Genomic DNA, 22,260 nt, shown 5'->3' with positions numbered 1-22,260 from the left:
TTACCAAAATTTCCTCAATTCGTTTAGTAGAGGTCGTACATATAGAGGGATGCTACGGTTCACCACCATACCTTCCCAATAAGTAATTTGAACCCCGAATCTGACTTCGGTTTTTCACAAACCTATTTTTTTCCTTTAAAAGTCACACTTAGGGTTTTTCTTTTTTATTTTGTTTTTTTCCTTCAAAAATAAAACAAAAATAAGTGGCGAGTTTAAGTCTTTTTCTAAAAATCAAATTTTCACCAAATAAAACAAAAAGCGAGTTTCGCCATTGATTCATGCCTAATTGGTGTCTCAGCTGATTTGTGTCCAACTGGTGCTCCTTGATGGCGGGAGTAATCAACAAAATTTTTAACCTATAACACCATGAACTAGGGTAGCAAATAAAAAGCTACTATAGCATAGTGGCTCTAGGATCGTTCCACTGGGAAGGGTACTCAAGTTGAAAATGATACCAATTCAAAGTGAATTGGTGTTGTTTCATTTCAAGATTAGCTTAAGAAATAAAACACAAACTTTGGTTGGAAAAGGGTTAAGCTTAGGTTAACAACACAACAAGTGATGAAAATAACTTAAGAAGAAAAGCATTCCTTGGAGATTCAGGTTTACAGGGGAGGTTCCTCATGCAAAAGCATAGCTCCGGTCAGTTGGTTCATTTCCTCACATTAGAGAATTAACATAAAGTCAATTCTCTAACAGGTGCTGCACAAATGCATCCCTCAATTGGATTTCAGCTCTAATTCTCTCACTGATGCAACTTGCAATGGTTTGAGCCTCTCACTTAGCCTTTACCATTCAAGGTGATCTTTAACCTTGGATTACCCGTCACAAGTGATAACTAATGGATGTCTCCTTAGAGTCCAAAAGCTTATCAAGTGTTGGCTATTCTAGAAAATCCTACCTTCAAGTCACCTACCAGAGGCTCGCAAGGGGTAAACTAGTGCATCTCCATGGTTAGAGATCACTTGCCTTACCAAGTGTTGGCCCAGGTGACTCCAAGGCGTTTTAAGTTAACTAAAAACATTAGAAACCATTCACGGGACACACTCTCTCTTCATTCATAGCTGAAACCACAAAGCTTCTGATTCTTGCACTTGGAGCCTTTCCCGGCAACCTTAACTCCAAGAAACTAAAAGGTTTAGTTACTCATTCTCTGGGGATAACTCCTCAGAGAGTGCATAACTTAGTAAAATAAGTAAAAACACAATCAAAGTGAGAAGGTAAAGCAGAGCTCAAGCTCTGTGTATTTCTTCCTTTGAAACTTTTACAAAAGGTTCATCACCCTCAGAACAGGCTCCTCGGGCTATATTTATACCAAAAATTACATAATCAACTATTACATGGATATTTTAGCCAAATTCCTAACTTAAAAGCTAAGGAATCCTATCATTGGAGGTTTACAAGGAGAATTTGGGGAATTAGACAACAAAAATCTAATCAAAAATATCTCCAAGTGTCGGTTACAAATATCGGGAAGCACTAAGGACCACTTCGCAGGTGAAAAGTGAGGTCTGCGAAATTTCGCAGGTGCACCAGAAGGGTTGCGAAATTTCTTTGCAGCAAAAGGTTGATTCAACACCTTTACGAAGTTGACTTCCATCTTGTGGTGTTTGGCTTCCATCGCGGCGTGAAGCTTCAGGGGAAATCCATAGCACTGTACAAAAGTGTTGCGAAATATCTCGCAACAAAAGGCTGATTCCGCAGCACTTTTCTGAATCTTTCCTTCAGCTTGGAGTAGTTGCCTTTAAAATGCTGTAACTTCCTCATTTCAGCTCCAAATTGCACACAGTTTGAAGCATTGGATTCTTGACTTCCTAAGCTTTCAAATGACATATAGCATGCATAATTTGGACTTCAGGAAGTACTCCAAAAGTGGCTGCAGTGACTGTCATCAAGAATGCTTTATGGCTGGATTCTCTTTGCTTCCCCTTGCATTTCAGACTTGTTTATGGCAAAAGTGCTTCAAAGCTTTGATTCTTCATGCCTCTAAGCTTCCCATTGCTTGCCAAGGATTCCATAAAACTCTCCTCAATCTCATAATGCTTTGGTGATCAAAATACTAACAAAAACACCAAAACTTACACAATTTGATTAGAATTGATTGAAAGAGGCCTTAACATGCTAATTGGGTTAAAAGGCACTAACTACTACTCAAAAGTGTTTAAAAGGATTAATTAAAAGCTATCAAATAGCACTTTTTGAGTAGTAATCAGCCATCGAGTGGGAACGCATCGAGCAAAATACGGGGTCTACACAATAACATTTTGTTATAAAAATATGAGATTTTGTACCAGTATGGTAACTTATGAATGATTATCCATAAATATCTTTTGTAACTCCCTATAAAATGGAGAGATCCCTAATGAAATTCAAGAGAGTTTTTTCATGCATTATATTCTCTCTTTCTTGTTTTCTCTTCTCTTTTTATAACACGTTATCAACATGAATAGTCTCTACAAAAGAAATAGAAAGATTTTCTTCTCTTCAGAGAAATACAAAGACTCTTCTTTCTCACAAAAAGGTATGTGATAAACTTATATAATTATTTTCTACTTTATTACCGTTTGACTCTCTATTTTCACTTATTTTATTTGAATACAAAAATATGTATAATCCTTATAACCAAAAGTTATGAGATAAATTATAAATTATAGGGTAAATTCATACCCAAAAGTTATGAAAAATATGTGTAATCCTTGTAACCAAAAGTTATGGGGAAAATTACAAAATTACAAATATATGACCAAAAGTTATGTATATGATCCCTAATTATTTATTTTTAATTATACAGTATAACTAGAAGTTATATCAAATAATATTATATAGCCGAAAGCTATAAAATGAATAGTTCATAATTTAAAGTTATGCACAAATTTATGTAAAAACAGTTCACAGCCTAAAGCTATGTACAAATTTAAATGTTTTTTTTGCTCTGACAAAATAATCATGGCTTAAAACTATGAAAGATATTAACTTTTAATTTCTTTAATTTTTTTTAATTATATTGTGTAACTAAAAGTTATATATAAATAGTTCATAGCCTAAAGCTATGTACAAATTTGAATATTTTATTGTGTTATATATGCTCTTATTGCTTTTATACAACTTATTAAGTCATCATTAATGACTAATATTTTCCATTGATTTTAACTCTTTCTCTATGATAATATTTCTTCAACTCTATAAAGACGAGGTATTTATGACAATGTTTTATGACTTGTTACTTTGATGAAACACTTGTCTCATTAATTGCACAACATTGATGACAAACAATACTATATCAGGTGATAGAAACCTGATTAAAGGCTCCAAAAGAGCTTATACTATGTCACTAGCAGTATTTGATTCCATGTGAATGACACTTTATACAATGTTAGATCCAAAAGAATCTTGTAAAATCAACGTGGTCCCTTGGGGTAAAAGATCGTATGAATGTACATTATAAAATCAGAAGTTTTTATTTAGTGACTAGTCTACCTATACACTTAAAAGGTAGAATGACATGTTGTGCATTTTAATGAGACAATTTTCTCACCATTAGGGGGAGAAAAGCTAGTTCCAGAAGAACGACGTGAAATTATTTGGAATGCATTGACTTTGACTTATCTTGATCATCATACCAATCAATGTGAACTGGAAGTTTAAAAGATTATTTATTTGCAAAATCTTGCAAATCAATTACCAGATGCATTCATTGATACAAAGAAAGTGACAAAAGTCATATATTCTAGCTGCAAATAATCCAACACGGATTGATGTCCCTGTAGGACAATTAATAAATGAATCTAAGATACGCCTGAAGCGTGATAGACTTGTCAGCTCAAATGATGTAACTCCTCGAAAGAGGAGAACCCAAGAAAAACTTGACACTCTACAAAAGGCTATCAAAATGACTGATCAGTTTAAAATTAATAAATCTATAGCCCCAGAAGAGGCACAAATAATGCAGAAAGCCCCTAAAGAGGCACATATTGAATATAAAGCCCCTGAAGAGACACATATTGAACGAGAAGCCCTCGAAAAGGCACATGTACATGAAAATTGTGAGATCTCAGTAAGTTATGTACACAAGAGAAAACTAGAATCGAAATAATATTGTTATTAACAATATTTTCGCTTTCCAAGTAGCCTCCGATATCATAAGAAATTATGAAGACCCCGAACCACGAAATGTGGAATAATGCTGACATAGAAATGATTGGCCAAAATGCAAAGAAGCTATGTAAGCAGAGATAAACTCATTAACAAAACGAGAAGTTTTTGGACCTGTAGTCCAAACACCCGAAGATGTAAAGCTTGTTGGGTACAAATGGATATTTGTACGAAAACGCAATAAGAATAATGAGATCATAAGATATAAAATGCGATTAATAGCACAAGGTTTCTAGCAAAGACCTGGTATTGACTACAAGGAAACATTCTCTCCCATCATGAACGGAATCACATTGCGTTTCTTAATTAGTTTGGCAGTCCCAGAAGGACTAAATATGCATCTCATGGATGTTATTACAACATATTTATACGGATCCATGGATAATGATATATACATGAAAATCCTTGAAGGATTTAAATTGCATGAAGCAAATTGTACAAAGCTTCGTAACATGTACTCAATCAAGTTACAACGATCATTGTATGGAATAAAACAATCTGGACGCATGTGGTACAATCGCCTTAGCAAATACTTGCTAAAAAAAGGGTATATGAATAACCCTATATGCCCATGCATCTTCATTAAGAAATTAGAAACCGGATTTGCCATTATTGCAATGTATGTTGATGACTTAAATCTTGTTGGAACTCCTGAAGAGCTCACAAGGACAACAAATTACTTGAGAAGGGGAATTTGAAATGAAATATCTTGGAAAGACAAAATTTTATCTCTGTCTGTAGATCGAGTATTTTCCAAATGGAGTTTTAGTATATCAATCAACATACATTAAGAAAGTTTTGAAGCATTTTTATTTGGATAAAGTGCATCCTTTAAGTTTTCGAATGGTTGTTAGATCACTTGATGTGAAAAATGACCTATTTTGTCATTGCGAAAAAAATGAAGAATTACTTGGTCCTGAAGTACCATATCTTAGTGCTATTGGTTCACTTGTGTATCTTGCCAATTGTACATATTCAAACATTTCTTTTTCTATCAATTTATTAGCAAGATATAGTTCCACTCAAACTTGAAGACATTGAAATGGTATCAAACATATATTACGTTATCTTCGCAAAACTACTAATATGAGTCTATTTTACTCAAGGGAATCAAAACAACAATTGCTTAGATATGCAAATGTAGGATATCTTTCAAATTCACATAAAGGTAGGTCATAAATAGGGTATGTGTTTAATTGCAATGGTACTACTGTTTCATGGAGATCTGTCAAACAAACAATGGTGGTCACATCATCAAATCCTTCAGAAATACTAGCAATTCATGAAGCAAGTCATGAATGTATATAGCTAAAATCTATGATCCAGCATATTCGGGAATCATGTGGACTCTCCTCTATCAAAGATGACCCGACAATATTATTTGAAGATAATGTTACATACATTGCACAGATTAAAGAATGATACATTGAGGGTGATAGAATTAAGCATATATTGCCCAAGTCTTTTACTTTCATTAACTCCAGAATAGTGATGAAATTACTATTCGACGAATAAGACCAAGTGGCAATTTAGTAGATCTATTCACAAAGGTATTGTCAACTGCAATACTCAAGAAGCTCATTGGAATACGTCGATACAAAGATCTCTATGTTGTGCTACTAGAGAAAATATAATCATGTCTACATGAGGGGGAGCTAATTGATAAGAATGTCATTACGCTGCACTCTTTTTTCCTTCATCCAGGTTTTGTCCCATTGGGTTTTACTGGCAATGTTTTTAACGAGGTAGATGTAGTAATCCAAAAGAATATTGTATTCTTTTTACTTCACTAGGATTTTTTCCCATAAGGTTTTTTTTAGTAAGGTTTTAATGGGGCATATTCTTATGATCATCCAAAAGGGAGTGTTATAAAATACGATATTCTGTACCACTATGGTAACTTGTAGATGATCATTCATAAATAGTTGAATTTATTAGTTTAAATATACAAAGCTTTTGTAAATTATATTTATACTGTTTTAAATACAATAATTTAAATTAAATTTGAGAGTTTTAACTTTTAAGGGTAGTTTTTTGATAAATTATTTCCAAACATTTTTAAAATTAATTAAACATCTAAATTTTTTAGTTTTCTATTTATGATCACTTCAAATAAATTCTTTTAATTAAAATTTATTATAGTAACTTTCATAAATATGAAATATTAAGAACTAATTTTGATCATTAGATCTGTATCATATCCTTTTATTTTCATATTTTTACCTTTTTAATATGAAATTTAAAGTTAATATGAATAGTTGAATTTATTATTTTAAATATATAATACTTTTATAAATTATGTTCTATCATTATTTTTTTTTTTTCCATATTTGAATCCTTGTCTCTGTGTTGACTCGAGCCACTCCATTCACACAAGAATCTGCACATATTCAAATCAAAATAGTTTTCAAGCATCATTTTTCATAATATTAGCATACCTCATGTTTTCTTTATCAGTCAACCAAAGCTTGCATTTTTTTTTAGTGGGATTCGGGTTGGTTAGATTTGGGTAGACTCAAGCTTCCATGTTCCAGACCTTGTAAGAAGCTTGCTTGATCAAGAATTCTCGAGTCTTCTCTGCTATTGAAGGAAACCGAGGAATCCATCCTTGGCCCATCAACTGATATGCTGCCTTGGACCTGACCGGCCAGAGAGAATATTGAGACATGAAGCTGGCTGTCCAGTGAGAGCTTCTCAAAGGCTTTGAATCTCATACCTGAGTTGATTGTATCATGCTTGATGCTCGTTGCTTGGACCGCAGATTTGCCTTTGTGCATGCTAATTACAGAGGACATTGATAATGAAACTTGAAAATGTAGAGGAAAAGACTGTCCAGGAAGCCAAAAGATTACCCAATGGAGAAGACAATCAAACTCCTGCTTTGGCCAGCAACTGGTGTTGCTGTTCCTCAGTTAAGCAACCCTTCTTCGAGTATTCAGGAGCCATGTATCCTCTGAAGAAAAATCAGCACCTGAATGTTGAGTCTTGTCATATACTAACAAGCAATGTGTGCACAAAATTAGCATTACAAAGAGAGAGAAGAGCTAATCAACAATGTCTGCCAGTTAAAATTTTCTGTATATCCATGAACTTGCCTCAGAAACTAGACAACGTCTAATTTTTGCGTTTGATGGACAACAAAATCAAGGAAAAGGGATGATCGGACTCTATTGGATGAGGGACCAATCACCAGGACAGAAGACTTGATAGACATTTTGCATTGAACAACTGCATGAATTTTATCCATTTAGCTTAACCATATTGTTTCCGACAAAAATATGTAACATCTGATGAAGCGAAAAACTAGTCCTCTACAAAAAAAAACCAATAATTTAGTCCATATTAGATTGACTTGTATATGACATCTCCTTTTAACTGATCACACTATGTGAGTAAGGCATGGACTTTGCTGCAAGACTCAGCAGCAGAAGTTGGGGACTGAAAGCTAGTGAGTAAAGACTTGCTTTGAACCCTGGTTTGCCTACAAAATGTATATATTTTTATTCCAAAACATGAATCATTTCACATGCATTGCAATGCCTTGTCTTTGAATGTCTTTGATTGTCTAAGAACCCTAAGGAGTTTTCTGATTTTCTACCACGAAAACATCATCTTCTCACATGTTAGTTGTCACCATCATTTCTTCGAATCTCAAATCAATAAAAATTGGTGGGCCTCCCGCTTAATTCAGGTAGGCGAACGGCTCAACAAGTTGGCATTGGACTGAGTCAAAGTTAGCTTCAAAAATGTGACAATTCAAGTGGGCCCAAACCCCAATAGAGTAAAACCTTTTATTCCCTTCTGTTTATCAACTTTTTTGGATACATGACAAATGATGATAAAATGGAAATAAAGTTGAACAGAATAAAATAAATATATACTGATTTCTCTCTGTGGAATGATGAGTTACTACCATAGGAGTAAGTTGGAAAAATAAAGAAATATAAATATTTTTCTTCATCAAGCCTCAACCGGAGCACTTATTCACATAATTTTATACAAATATTGTAATTATACTACAAAACATACTTATTTCTGCTTCTACTACTTCAAGAATCAATTCGAAATAGTTTTCAGAAAACATTCTTGCAGAACAACTTGGAAGTATTATTAGTATACCATATTTTCATTGATCACTCCAAATGTATACTGTAAAGATCTTGGTGTCCTGTAAGAAGCTTGCTTGATGAAGAAAAGTCCCTTGTTTCTTCTCTGCTATGGAGGGAAATTGAGGAATCAATCCATGGTCCATCAAGTGATATGCTGCCTTGGACCTGACTGTCTACAGAGAATGCTGAGACATGAGACTGGCTGTCCAGTGAGAGCTTCTCAAAGGCTTTGAATCTCATATCCGGGTTCATAGAATCATGCTTGATTGTTGGTGCTTGGACTGCAATTTTGCCGTCAAGCATACTCACTACAGAGGACATGGGTGGCCTGAGAGTGGGAGATTGGTTGGTGCATAAGATGGCCAAGTTCAGCATCCTCATCACCTCCTCCTCTGAGTAGTTTGAACCAAGAGTTGGATCCACCAGCTCCAGAAGATTTCCCTGCTCGTGCAGGACATAAGCCTGCAGTCCAATGTAGAACCCGAAACACGTTTTTCATTATAAGCACATATGGTCAGAAAAAATAAAGCAAAAAGGATGAGCAAGAATCCATTGTTTACCCAATCAAGAAGATAAACAAACTCTTCCTTTGGCCTGTAATTGGTGTTGCTTTTCCCGCTGACAATCTCTAAAGCAACAATTCCAAAGCTGTAAACATCAGCTTTGTCCGTCAAGTAACCCCTCATTGCATATTCAGGAGCCATGTATCCTCTGAAGAAAAATCAGCAACTCAGTGGTGAGTTTTGTGCTATACACATAATCAATATATGCACAAAATTATTGTTAGAAAGAGGACAAGAAGAACTAATCAACCATGTTTGAGAGGAAAAATTTTCTGGATATGCATGAAACCCACTTCAGAAACTCGACAGTCTTACTAAATTCTGCTTCTCCAAAACCACAAAAAGAGGATCACCCCAAAGCCACTGGTACTTTCAGATTTTGTAGCTACAAATTCTCAATAATAGTTGGACCTTTCTAGAACTGTTTCAATAATCCACTTTACAGAATAAACAATGAAGTAAATGAGCTTTTTAAACCTAAAATGGAAAAAACAACTGCTAGTTGGAAATTCCATACTTGAACGTTTCATTAAGTTTTCCATCAATCAAGGTCAGTTCCATCTCACTGTATCAATTTTTTATTTATCTGACATGGATTCAAATGCATAGAAGAAATAAATCTCCACATTTTCAGTGCCAAAGTCATAATCTTATATCATATACAAATTTGATATAGGGAAGCTAATAAAAGGAGGAAATGAGCAAAAACACTCACATCGTTCCAGCTATCCGTGTGCTGATATGGGTGTTCTCATCTTCATCCAGCTTAGCCAAGCCAAAGTCGGATATCTTAGCATTTAGATTCTTATCAAGCAGCACATTTGTTGCCTTTATATCTCTATGAACAATTTTCAATCTTGACTCCTCATGAAGATATGCCAATCCCCTTGCTATCCCCAAGCATATCTTCTTCCTAGTTGGCCAGTCCAAATTTAGCCGCTGTTCATCGGAACCTACAAGTGGTCAAGGTAGAGGCTTAAGTCATAATATTCATTGTTGAAATATAATAAAATGGAAAACAAAATTCTAGTGAAGCATTTACCAAAAAGTGCACGTGCAAGACTATTGTTTTCCAAATATTCGTAAATGAGCAACAACTGGTTCCCTTCGATACAACAGCCATAAAGCTTCACAAGATTCGGGTGTTGTAAGGCAGATATCATGCCTATTTCATTTACAAATTCTCGGTTCCCTTGCTTTGATTTAGAAGAGAGCTGCTTAACAGCAATTACTGAACCATCTGACAGTACACCCTAAGATCATGCAGGACAAAATTTTGGATCAAGAACTCAGATAATGTAAGGATATGAGATAGCTGCAGAAAAGTATTGCATTTCCCTCTTAATCACTACTTTAGCATACAGTTGTTAAAGGAAAATCCAAATCTGAAACTACCTTGTAAACTGGCCCAAATCCACCTTCACCAATCTTATTTGCAGAGTCAAAGTTATTGGTAGCAGCTTTGATCTGTCGTAAACTAAAATAACCAGTCCCTAGCTCACGTAGTTCTGTAACAAGTGAAATAAAATTGGTGAAAAACAAGCACAGAGAGTTCCAAATATTTCCGAAGTATTGTCACAATTTCAAAGAGGTAAGGCATTACAGCCTCAAATTTCCTGCATGATTAATCTCACCTCTATCTTCAAGGTCTTTTCCTCCTAAGTAGCCTTTCATTCGTAGGAGTACCAAAATCAATATGAGGACCACACATGAAGCTATCACAATGCCGATGATACCTCCAACAGACAGCCCCGGGTTGGGATCAAAATCTACAAGAACAGTAAGATATATAACATCATGACAAGCTAGTGGCAAGAGAAGTAGTAAAGCCCGGAATATGAGATAAGCTCACTTGGTGTCACTGCAATAGCAGATATAAGAGGTCCATATACACCTTTTTCCGGAATGGAATTAGTCCCTTTGCCCGTCCAGTATAAGTGGATCTCCAGAGTGCTACCATCAACATAAGCATCAAAATCGCTACAAATGCCTTTACCGGCACCTTCAGCTTTTTCCATGATATTAAAATCCCTTAAAACTACATTTCCCTGTAGAAAAGTACAGTCAGTTCTTAACATATTTGGAATAAAGATAATGAAACTGATATTTTTCACTCACTTGAATTGAAACATCGAACAAGCGTTTCCCAAGGCTACCAAATGTCTGGTCATTAGAAAACATGATTTCAGCGAAGCAGAGTCGCACTTTATAAGGGCCCTTTCGCAAGCAAAGCCCATAATACTTGAGTGAGATGGGAGCAAGACGAGCAGTTTGGTAAATCACTGCATCCTCGTTCAAAGCAGATGTGTTTTTGGCTAGGTAACTATGATCCCTTTGGCCTATGAAAGCCCCTGTACTGCTATAAGCCCATTTGTTTGTACTATCAGTAGAGAACTCTGATGCACCCTCAATTCCATCGTCTTTTTCATATGTCTTCCCTTTTAAAGCTGTGTTCTCTCCTCCACAATTAATATACAAGGAATAGTCTGCAATTTGATGTAATTGGAATCAAGGCAGAGATTCAACTTATTTGCCACTTCATACTAACAGAGTACAATAGGTTACAAAAGCTTACATTCGGCTTTTCCAGAGCATGGGAGATCCTTCTGTAAGCACCGAGGGGTACTACAAAGTAAACTTTGATTCAGTCTCTCTTGTTTATAATTCTAATGTTGAATGCACATGTAAAACAAGCGGATGGCCAATAAGTAGGTTGGGAAATTGGGAAATTCAGTATTTTTCTGGCATCTTTAATAAATTCTTCTTTTGCCTATAGAAAAAAAAATCCAAAAAAATAGATGGATGTGCGAGAAATTAAATAACTTACATGTTTCTTGCTGAAGATGCATAACTGGAGACCAAGTTCCTGTGGAGCCATGAAAAAATGTTGGAAGAAGATGAGGGAAAAACAGAATAAAATGTACAAATAATGGATGGAAGAAAGCTTACACGGGGTATTTGCAATAAGAAAGTTGCGGCCCTGTAAAATTGTTGTAAGATAAATCACTGCAACCGAGATTGAAATGGAGTTAGTGTTATATTTCTTGATTGAACGAGAGACTGAAATATTAATTTGGTTTCAAAGAACCACTGATAAAAAGAGACCACATGTATATGTAACATTGTACAATACATGAATGATATCGTAGCCAAATCAGAACAACTGGAGACTGAGAAATACTAACATTTTGTTTTCAGTGTCCGATCTTATCCAGCTGGGCACTTCTCCAGTCAGTGAGTTGTTGGTGAGAAACCTGTGTACATAGATAGCACCATATCTCAGTTATAATTAAACAAGCTATTAATGGATTAAAATGACTAGTTAATGAGAAAATAAAATGTGGATTTCTGGATATTTAGACTTGTACTTTATTACAAGTATTTAACTTACATGAAATCGAGTTTTGTTTTCTCCTTGTTTTCTTCCTTAAAGCTCTCTGGAATTGTACCATTCAGTCTGTTGAAGGTCAGGTCTCTGCAAGCAAAAAGTTCAACATGAATCAGAAAAGAAGTTTCCATACAACCATGTAATTTACTGATTGTATGCCATAGGAGAATTATATCTTGATTATATTTTTCTTCTTCTTAAATACATATATACCAATGAAGAAAATTAAGAACATCTCTAAGAATGTCCATTCAAAAAAACTTACAAAAGTTTTAATGTTTCAATATTTCCAATGTCTTCTGGGATTTCACCTGTAATGGAGCAATTTCTCATCACCCTGCATAACACAAATGAGGTAAAACATCTTGATAAGTTAATGGAACATAATGTGGATAACCTAGGACTGCAGCTTGTCATGATTCATGAAATATATCTATCTTCAACTCACAATATTTTTAAGTTGTTCATATCCGTCAAATTGGGGAAAGATGTAGTCGGTCCACTCAAATCAGATATTAACCTGACGATTAAAAGACAGCAAAACAAATTAAATACTTAAATTTCTATGAATTGAATTTTAATCTTGAATAACATCATTAACTGAATACAGCAACTATTAGATAGTGGAACACATGCTCACAACTCGGTTAAGTTTTTCAACTGGGATATAATAGAAGGAATGGGCCCTTCCATTGATGTGCCTTGCAGATACCTGCAATAGTTTAATATGTTTATAGATTACTAGAGAATTTAGCTGAGCTTGTATGAAATTTTTCTAAGTGGACAAAATGGCAGATAAATGAAATGAAGTATAATACTCACAGTTTCTCAAGTTTGGTCCAATTCCCAATCCAATCTGGTATCTTCCTAGATAAATTATTCCCATCTATCCTACTACAAATGGTACATGGAGTTCAGAAAATTCTAAATTTGCATAAAAGGATAAATGTCCATATAATTATACCACTTACAAATCAATTAGGTTCTTGAGATTGTGAAAAATTTCTGGTATTGTTCCTGTGAAATTGTTTGCAGAGAGAACACTGTAGGAGCACCAAAAGAGAAAAATGAAAAAAAAAAAAATAGATGAATTCCCTGGAAATAGTAAGTAGAAAACACCACCAAAATAGATGGTCAATGCAAAGTCTTTTGTTGAAAACATTAAGAAAAAATAATTCCCCAACAATGTTGATCACCCTCCAAACAAAGGAACTTCCCAAATGATGAACTTTGGCATTAAAAGCACAAGGTGTAAATACCCAGCAGATTAGTCCTTATCATCATCACTCTTTTCTCTATGAAGCATTACAAATCATACACTACATCTCCATTTCATCATAGGATGAATTAATGAATACTAAACTTGGTTTCTTAATGTTAGAAAAACAGAAATAGCCTATATGAATTTCCATATGTCAGTTCATAGTCATGTTTGCCTATATTTGTCTTCTTGGTTATAAATATTCTGATGATTCACCCTGGAGATAAAGGAACAAAAAAGGTGGATTGCATTTTCAGATATATGAAAATCCATCTTCCCATTATTTTCATCACCTCAAAGTAAATGAACTCAAAAGTAAGCAATCATGCAACTGAAAATGAACTCTACCAACTATACAATCACCATATCCATGAACCATTTCATCACACAAAATGCATTATAAAAGTCTTTGATTTTTTAGAGTCTTTGTACGTGCTTTTATAAGTATTTCTCCTTGTATAGTGGAGGGTATACTTTTACTTTGATCAGGTTTTGTACATTGAGGGAAGGACCTCTTTTCCTTCTCTTCAATTTTATTGTTATCAATATATATATATATATATTACATTCTGTTTCTGATAAATAAAAAATAAAATCAGCTTCCTCAAAATGGTTTTTGGGCATTTTGGCAGCTAAGCAGACTACAACCAGAATGCAAGGACTTAGTGATTATTTGAAATAAAAGAAATGAACAATTAATATGCATATAAAGAATGGGATGAGAACAGCATTCTTACAGTCTTTTTAAATAACTCAACTTTCCAAGACTTGGAGGGAGATGTTCTCCAAGTTGATTAGCTTCCAAGACCCTGGAAAAGTAAATTTGGATTTATAATCAAGGTTGGGCACCATTAATTTCTCTAATAGACATTCAACTCCATTTCATGGCTTACAGCTCCTCAAGTGTATTGATATTACTGATTTCATCAGGAATCGACCCAGAGATTCTGTTTCCAAAAAGAGAGCTGCAGTGTACCAAACGTTTAAAGATTCCAAACTGAGAACAAAATTACTGGAAAACAAGATCCTCACCTCACAAGTGCAAGTGAAATTAATCAAAACTTACAGATTGGTAAGAGAAAGCCGGCCGAATTTAGCAGGGATCGATCCATTGATATAGTTGCGGGAGAGATCACTGTTTAGTAAAAGAAGAATAATCCCGTAGCATTATCTTAGTTTACATGGTCACTGGATAAAAGGGGCCACTCTTAGTAAAAGCTAGTTGGGTTCAAGTCAGATACTGGAGGTGACTGTACAATTTCAAAAACTAGATCCTATGATGATGATCAAATAAATTTCAGGTATTATTTGGGTGTCCCATGACAGTTTATCCGGTCTATTCTTATTACATAGCACTTAAACACAAAGTTGGTAATCACCACAACAAAACTGAAATGAGATCATTTGTTTTAACATTTGTCTGCACTTATTATTATTATTATTTAAAAAAAAAAAAAGCAACAAAATCATGTAGTTTAGTGAAACTGCCAACCCCATGTAATAGGGATTAAGGTATTGATGAGTTAAGAAATTTGTTTCATAAGTTAAAAAAACCTAATGAAACATCAAGGCAAATTTGGTCAATTGACTTCCCAATGTAGAGAAACATGTCACTTACAGTACTTGCAGATAAGGAAGATCTCCAAACTCATCAGGTAAAGTTCCATTCAAATCAAGACCCTTCAACTGGCTGTAATTCACAAAAGGAAGCAAAAAGAATAAGAAAAGGAAAAATGCAACTGATATATAACAAAATAACTAGACTTGGTAGTTGGGCGAAAGTGCTCATACCCAAGCATATTGTGCTTGTGATTAATGTTTTCTGATTTTACTAGAAATCCTATAAGAACTTGTTTTGTTATGAATGGATTTATAGGATTGGTTTGTCAATGGTGTGGGGTCAAAATCCTTTGTTGACTCTGCGCCATCGATTCCACTATTATTAGCAAGCAATAATGAAAATTTTCCTTCATATTCATAGAGATAGGGAGCATAATTCACATTGATATAGTAAGTGATGAAAGACCACATACACTCCCAAAAACTTAAGCTAATGCAGGATAGAGGTAACCCCATGTATAAGGCCCAACCAATGTTAGTAATCAACTGATTTGGCACATTGGACTTCCATCTATCTTACGTCAAACACCCCCACTCAGTTGTTGACGCACATGTCATCGATCATAGGGCAAACTAGGCCAAACTTTGCTTTGATACTAAATGTTGCAAAACCACATATACTCCTAAAACCTTAAGCTAATGGGGATAGAGGTAGCCCCATATATAAGGTTCAACCAACATTAGTAATCAACCAATGTGGGACATTGGACTTCAGTCCGTCCTATATCAGTAAGTTTCGCTTGGGCTGCTTCAATTGTCTTTACATTTTATCTCACTCATAGTATTGGGAAGAACTGGACTCTAGAGATATTATTGATTCAATTGAGGAATTAGACTGAATCAATTCTTTTATAGATTGTTCACACTATTTATTATAATATATATAATAAAAAAATAGACATTCAATTTTATCTTAAAAATTGGAAAAGGTCAAAGTTATGGCAGGAAACCTAGTAATCAATATAAACGATCATTTGAAGCTTTGATCCAACAATGTGGAAACCAACATTTACCCTTTAGCACTCTGGCATTATGAGCAAGTGAAAATCCACAAGAAAGGAAAAATAATGCCGCTGTAATCCAAAAATGTCATTAATTGTTTCCTATTAACATTAAGCAAATAATATTCCATTCCATATACTCATGCAATTACTTTACCATTAATCTAATGGCTTGAATTTTTTATATATGTATTATGCCAGGAAAGAACAAGAGAAGAAAAGCATACATGGTTACGACATGGCAAACAGTTCCGCCATTGTAGGTACAGTTGCATGTGACATTGCTGAACCTATCCTTAGCGATGGTTACATTGAAGCCTTCACTGCATGAAGTTGGGCCTTTGTTCAACTTCCAATGTTCGTTGTTTAGCTTTGAGGATATTGTTCTAAGAGTTTCCACTGTTACAGAGTAGATGCAAAATGGTCAACCAAATGGATTGATAAATGTATATAAAAACAATGATTAGTAATAACAACTCTATGAAGTGTAATCCTCTGCATTTCAATTTCAATCTTAAAGTAAGTTCTAATGTTACCAAATTTTAAAGTATTATTGCTGATAAGTAACCAAACCTCTACTAAAATAATCCAATAATTTATACTACATTAAATTTTACTTGCACATGACCTCTCCTTTGAAGTGATCACACCATGTAAGCTACATGAATGACCAACTTGCCTTCGTCTTCAAAAATAAAAAAAATAATAAGAAAATATGTTTGACAATCAAAAAATAGAAAAATATGATATTTTCTGAAAACATTTTTAAGATGTTTTTAATTGTTTTCTGACAAATGTTTTAAAAATAATTATATAAATATAAAGTTAAAATGAAGCACTATATATAAAAGTTATTTTAAAAATAGAAAATAGGTTTAAAATATTTTAAATTTTCAAACAAAATTTTGTTTTACAAAACATAAGAGAAAAACTATTTTTCAAAATTATTTTTAAAAACATAGAAAATAGGTTAAAAATGTTTTAAGTTCCAAAGCAAAATTTTGTTTTAACAAATCATCATAGAATAATTTTCAAAAACTAGGCTTTGGTTGGGAAGTGTTTTTGAAAATAGTTTTAAAAAATAGTTTTTCAAAATTTTTTTATGATATTTTGTAGTACAAAAATCTCTTTACGAACTTCAACGTTTTTAACATATCTTTTATATTTTTAAATATATTTTAAAACTAATTTTTCTCTGTAGCACTTTATTTTTAATTATTTTTTATATTTATATAATTAGTTTTTAAAACTATCATTAGAAAACAAGTGAAAATACTGAAAGATATTTTCTAAAAATCGGTGAAAATACTAAAAGATATTTTAAAACAAGTGAAAACATCCCATTTTCCACACGCAACCCGATATCCTTATTCCACGCAACCATTAACTCTTCCAATTTCCCACCGACATCCTTGTTCCACACAACCATGGAATCAAGACAAATTGGTGGGCCTAAGGATTAATCCAGGTGGGCCCAAAGTCCAGCAAGTGGACCTGAGAGTCTGAGACTGACTCAGAGATGACTTCAATATGGTCTGACAATTCAAGTGGACATGGTACTGAATCAAAGCTATTCATTCCTTCTTTTTCTACCATTTCCTGACAATATAGGTAATAATTCAATGTAAATAAAGTCCAAATACTAAACTAAATATATGTTTTTTCCTTAATCAAATGGAATTGCCACCATGGTAATAAATACAAATATAAATATTTTTCTTTCTCCAATGATGGATTGATAACTCTGGACTCCATCCAAAAGCTATTCACAATCTTTTCTTCCCATATCTACCTTCATATTAGTGTCAAAACTGCACAATAAGGTATGGTGGGATAATTAAAATAAATAAATTGATTTTTTTTTAAATAAGAAAAAAAATGCTAACAAAAATAATTTTTTCATATTTATTTATAATGTATAAATAGAAAGAAAATCAAATATAATTAAATTAATTAAAATTTTATATATTTTAAGATAGCCTATGAAAAAATTCGCTATGGCGCAATGGCACAAAGAATTTACCGGCAGAATGATATACGCCAACGTTTGGTAGCAGAGAAAGCAGAGGAAAATTTGAAAAAATAAAATAAAACATAATCTGATATGCCTGCTTTTCTGTTTCCATGAGAATTCCCAGAGCATGATAAAATTTAAACAACTGCGAGACAAACAGAGATATCAAAATTCTCAGATCCCAAACCATGAGAAATCCACAAGATTCCAAAAAATTATAGCAGTGAAGTATTAAACAAAGCATAGATAGCTCCAAAAAACCAAATTTACTTCTCTTTTTCCTCAAATTTCTTTAACAACAACAAATTTTACACAATGCCAAGTTTCATCTTCCCCAGAAATGGAAAGAAAAAGTGAGATTACAGTGGTGATACCTTCATCTTCTGGAATAAGTTGAGCATGGGATGTGAACTCAGAAAAACAAAAGAAACCCAGCAACAACAAGAGGAGAAGAGACGAAGAATCCATGGATTCCCTCTGTAGCAATGGCTGGTTCGCTTTACACTGAATTGAATGAGTTGGAGAGAGGGGTTTAAGGGAGGTTTTTAAAGAGGACAAGCTTTGAATGTTCAACCACACGAAGGTACGTTCATGGCTGCGCATTACTTTTCCTTTCTTTCTAAAGGATGAATTCCCAGGAAATTTATGGCATGGAAAATCAGACACGTAACAAAAATGAAATTTTAGAGTAGCTTTAGTTACTATATGAAACTAATGGCGCATGTGGGTCAATGATATGATGTTGATTTATTTTTTTATAATTTTATAACCATATCTTTTTTATTTTTCTTATTCACTATCACTCCAGATATTAAATTCATAAAATATCAATAATTTAATTTTTTTAAATATTTAGTTTTTTTATGTCGGATAAAAATTGAAACTCACATAAATTTATTTTTTTCTTATTTTTCATAATAACCTAAAATTTAATTCAAATAAAATTTTCTAACTTGAAATTATTATAATAATTCTAAGATATCTAAAAAAATATCATTTAATGTTTGAAAAAATATTTTTAAGAGTAAATAATTTCTTTTTCATTATGTTTGGCAAAGCCATAAATTTGTTAAATTTATTATGATAATTCTAATGATAAAAATTTTAAATATTAATAAATTAATATTAAAAAATTAATTTAAGTTATTAAATTTTAATAATTAATAATAATTGGTACTATATCTTTTAATCATTTTCAATAAAATAACCTTTTTTAATAAGAATTTTGAATTTTAATATTATTTATTATTAATAATGATTTTAAAAATAAAATTTACAAATCTTATAACTGAAACCAGAAAGAGATAACCTTTTTAAAGACAATGAATGAATTTTTTATTTTTACAACTGAAATAATTTAAATTAATTTTAAGAGTTATATAAATATTTATTATTAAAAAATAATAATTTAATTGTAAGTTATTTACTTTAAATAACTTAAAATTAATTAAAATAATATATAAAATAAAAAAATTAAAATATGATATTAATTAATAAATAATACTTATAAATAGATAAATCAACCATATTTTTATTTTTTTATAGACCCCATTTTGGGCCCCTTTTTCACGTCTTTTTTGGGACCACTTGGATTGGAGACAGCTTATTCTCTCCTGGGCCCTGGCACGTGGTTGTTACAGCCTTACAGGATAGAGAGGGTAAGGCTGGTAGGGTAGGATACGTTGCTGCAGAGATATTTCGAGAGGGTGGCTGGCTAAGGAGGCTAACGAAAATAACAAAAAGTTCTACCGACAGAAGAGGGGGCTGAAGAATTTCTGCGGAAGGAAAGGGGAAAACAATTTAAAAAAAAAAAAAAGAAATCAAAATTTCAAATAAAAGATGATCGATCCGAAAAATACGGGTTCACAATTATATTAATATATAATATATTATAATAATATCAAATTATATTTTATATTTCTTTAAATAATTTATATTTTTATAATTAAGTGATTAACTTAGTTTTTATATTTATATTATATGTGATATATTTTTTTAAAATCATATAAATCGAAATTATTCTGATATTTCTAGATATGTAAAATAAAAAAAATATTTTGATCTCCATTTCTAAATTAATCATCCATAAAGATTTGTTATTTATGTGATTGATAAATAATTTAGTTAAAAATTTGATATTCATTAATAAATAATATTTATAAATAAATATATAAAAAATATAATAATATATTATAATTATAGATAATAGATAATAGATAATAGATAGTAATATATTATAATAATGTAAGATTTTTCTTTAATTTTTTATAAAAATTTATATACTTATTTTATAATAATCTAGACTTTTAGTTAAAAATTTATGATGGTAACTTTAAAAACTTAAAATATTAAAAATCAATGTATCATTACTTCTTTTTATATATATATATATAAAAGTTTACATAAATAGTTGAATTTATTAGTTTAAATATACAAAGCTTTTGTAAAATATATTTATATTGTATTAAATAAAATAATTTAAATTAAATTTGAGAGTTTTAAGAGTAGTTTGTCGATAAATTATTTACAAACATTTTTAAAATTAATTAAACATCTAAATTTTTTAGTTTTTTTATTTATGATTACTTCAAATAAATTCTTTTAATTAAAATTTATTATAGTAACTTTTAGACACATAAAATATTAAGAACTAATTTTGATCATTAGATCTGTATCATATCATTTTATTTTCATATTTTTTACTTTTTTTTAATATGAAATTTAAAGTTAATATGAATAGTTGAATTTATTATTTTAAATATATAATACTTTTATAAATCATGTTCTATCATTATTTTTTTTTTTCCATATTTGAATCCTTGTCTCTGTGTTGACTCGAGCCACTCCATTCACACAAGAATCTGCACATATTCAAATCAAAATAGTTTTCAGGCATCATTTTTCATAATATTAGCATACCTCATGTTTTCTTTATCAGTCAACCAAAGCTTGCATTTTTTTTTGAGTTGGATTCGGGTTGGTTAGATTTGGGTAGACTCAACCTTCCATGTTCCAGACCTGGTAAGAAGCTTGCTTGATCAAGAATTCTCGAGTCTTCTCTGCTATTGAAGGAAACCGAGGAATCCTTCCTTGGCCCATCAACTGATATGCTGCCTTGGACATGACCGGCCTGAGAGAATATTGAGACATGAATCTGGCTGTCCAGTGAGAGCTTCTCAAAGGCTTTGAATCTCATACCTGAGTTGATTGTATCATGCTTGATGCTCGTTGCTTGGACCGCAGATTTGCCTTTGAGCATGCTAATTACAGAGGACATTGATAATGAAACTTGAAAATGTAGAGGAAAAGACTGTCCAGAAAGGACGTGCAGGAAGCCAAAAGATTACCCAATGGAGAAGACAATCAAACTCCTGCTTTGGCCAGCAACTGGTGTTGCTGTTCCTCAGTTAAGCAACCCCTCTTCGAGAATTCAGGAGCCATGTATCCTCTGAAGAAAAATCAGCACCTGAATGTTGAGTCTTGTGATATACTAACAAGCAATGTGTGCACAAAATTAGCATTACAAAGAGAGAGAAGAGCTAATCAACAATGTCTGCCAGTTAAAATTTTCCGTATATCCATGAACTTGCCTCAGAAACTAGACAACGTCTAATTTTTGCATTTGATGGACAACAAAATCAAGGAAAAGGGATGAACGGATTCTATTGGATGAGGGGCCAATCACCAGGACAGAAGACTTGATCGATAGACATTTTGCATTGAACAACTGCATGAATTTTATCCATTTAGCTTAACCATATTCTTTTCCGACAAAAATATGTAACATCTGATGAAGCGAAAAACTAGTCCTCTACAAAAAAAGCCAATAATTTAGTCCATATTAGATTGACTTGTATATGACATCTTCTTTGAACTGATCACACTATGTGAGTAAGGCATGGACTTTGCTGCAAGACTTAGCAGCAGAAGTTGGGGACTGAAAGCTAGTGAGTAAAGACTTGCTTTGAACCCTGGTTTGCCTACAAAATGTATATATTTTTATTCCAAAACATGAATCATTTCACATGCATTGCAATGCCTTGTCTTAGAGTCCTATTTAATCTAAATTTTGTATATTGAAAATTTAATAATCTACATTATAGATTATTTTATAATCATAAGGTCAAGAACTATCCATATCACTGATGAATT

General features: G+C 32.6%; 1 protein-coding gene across 2 annotated transcripts; it reads right to left on the bottom strand.

Annotated features, from left to right (window-relative positions):
• Window positions 1–7,985: 7,985 nt before the first annotated feature.
• LOC117908794 (probable LRR receptor-like serine/threonine-protein kinase At1g53440) lies at window positions 7,986–18,754 on the bottom strand. 2 transcript variants are annotated; one of them, XM_034822554.1, is made up of 25 exons: window positions 18,483–18,754; window positions 18,118–18,253; window positions 16,322–16,493; window positions 15,092–15,163; window positions 14,540–14,608; window positions 14,367–14,438; window positions 14,211–14,282; window positions 13,184–13,255; window positions 13,035–13,106; window positions 12,853–12,924; window positions 12,661–12,732; window positions 12,478–12,549; window positions 12,216–12,299; window positions 12,010–12,078; window positions 11,774–11,830; window positions 11,652–11,690; window positions 11,400–11,449; window positions 10,943–11,310; window positions 10,677–10,872; window positions 10,459–10,593; window positions 10,220–10,332; window positions 9,867–10,077; window positions 9,540–9,777; window positions 8,822–8,972; window positions 7,986–8,723 (listed from the first exon to the last, which is right to left on the bottom strand). In XM_034822554.1, exons 1-25 carry the CDS (start codon window positions 18,507–18,509, stop codon window positions 8,286–8,288), a joined length of 3,129 nt encoding a protein of 1,042 aa, XP_034678445.1. In that variant the 5' UTR covers window positions 18,510–18,754; the 3' UTR covers window positions 7,986–8,285. The 2 variants fall into 2 exon arrangements, with proteins under 2 accessions (XP_034678445.1, XP_034678444.1); XM_034822553.1 differs by lacking the exon at window positions 18,118–18,253.
• Between the last annotated feature and the right edge of the window lie 3,506 nt (window positions 18,755–22,260).

The sequence above is a fragment of the Vitis riparia genome, chromosome 19 (assembly GCF_004353265.1).
Source record: "Vitis riparia cultivar Riparia Gloire de Montpellier isolate 1030 chromosome 19, EGFV_Vit.rip_1.0, whole genome shotgun sequence".
NCBI classification, from domain to species: Eukaryota; Viridiplantae; Streptophyta; class Magnoliopsida; order Vitales; family Vitaceae; genus Vitis; species Vitis riparia.
This window is presented reverse-complemented; position numbering and strand designations above follow the sequence as displayed.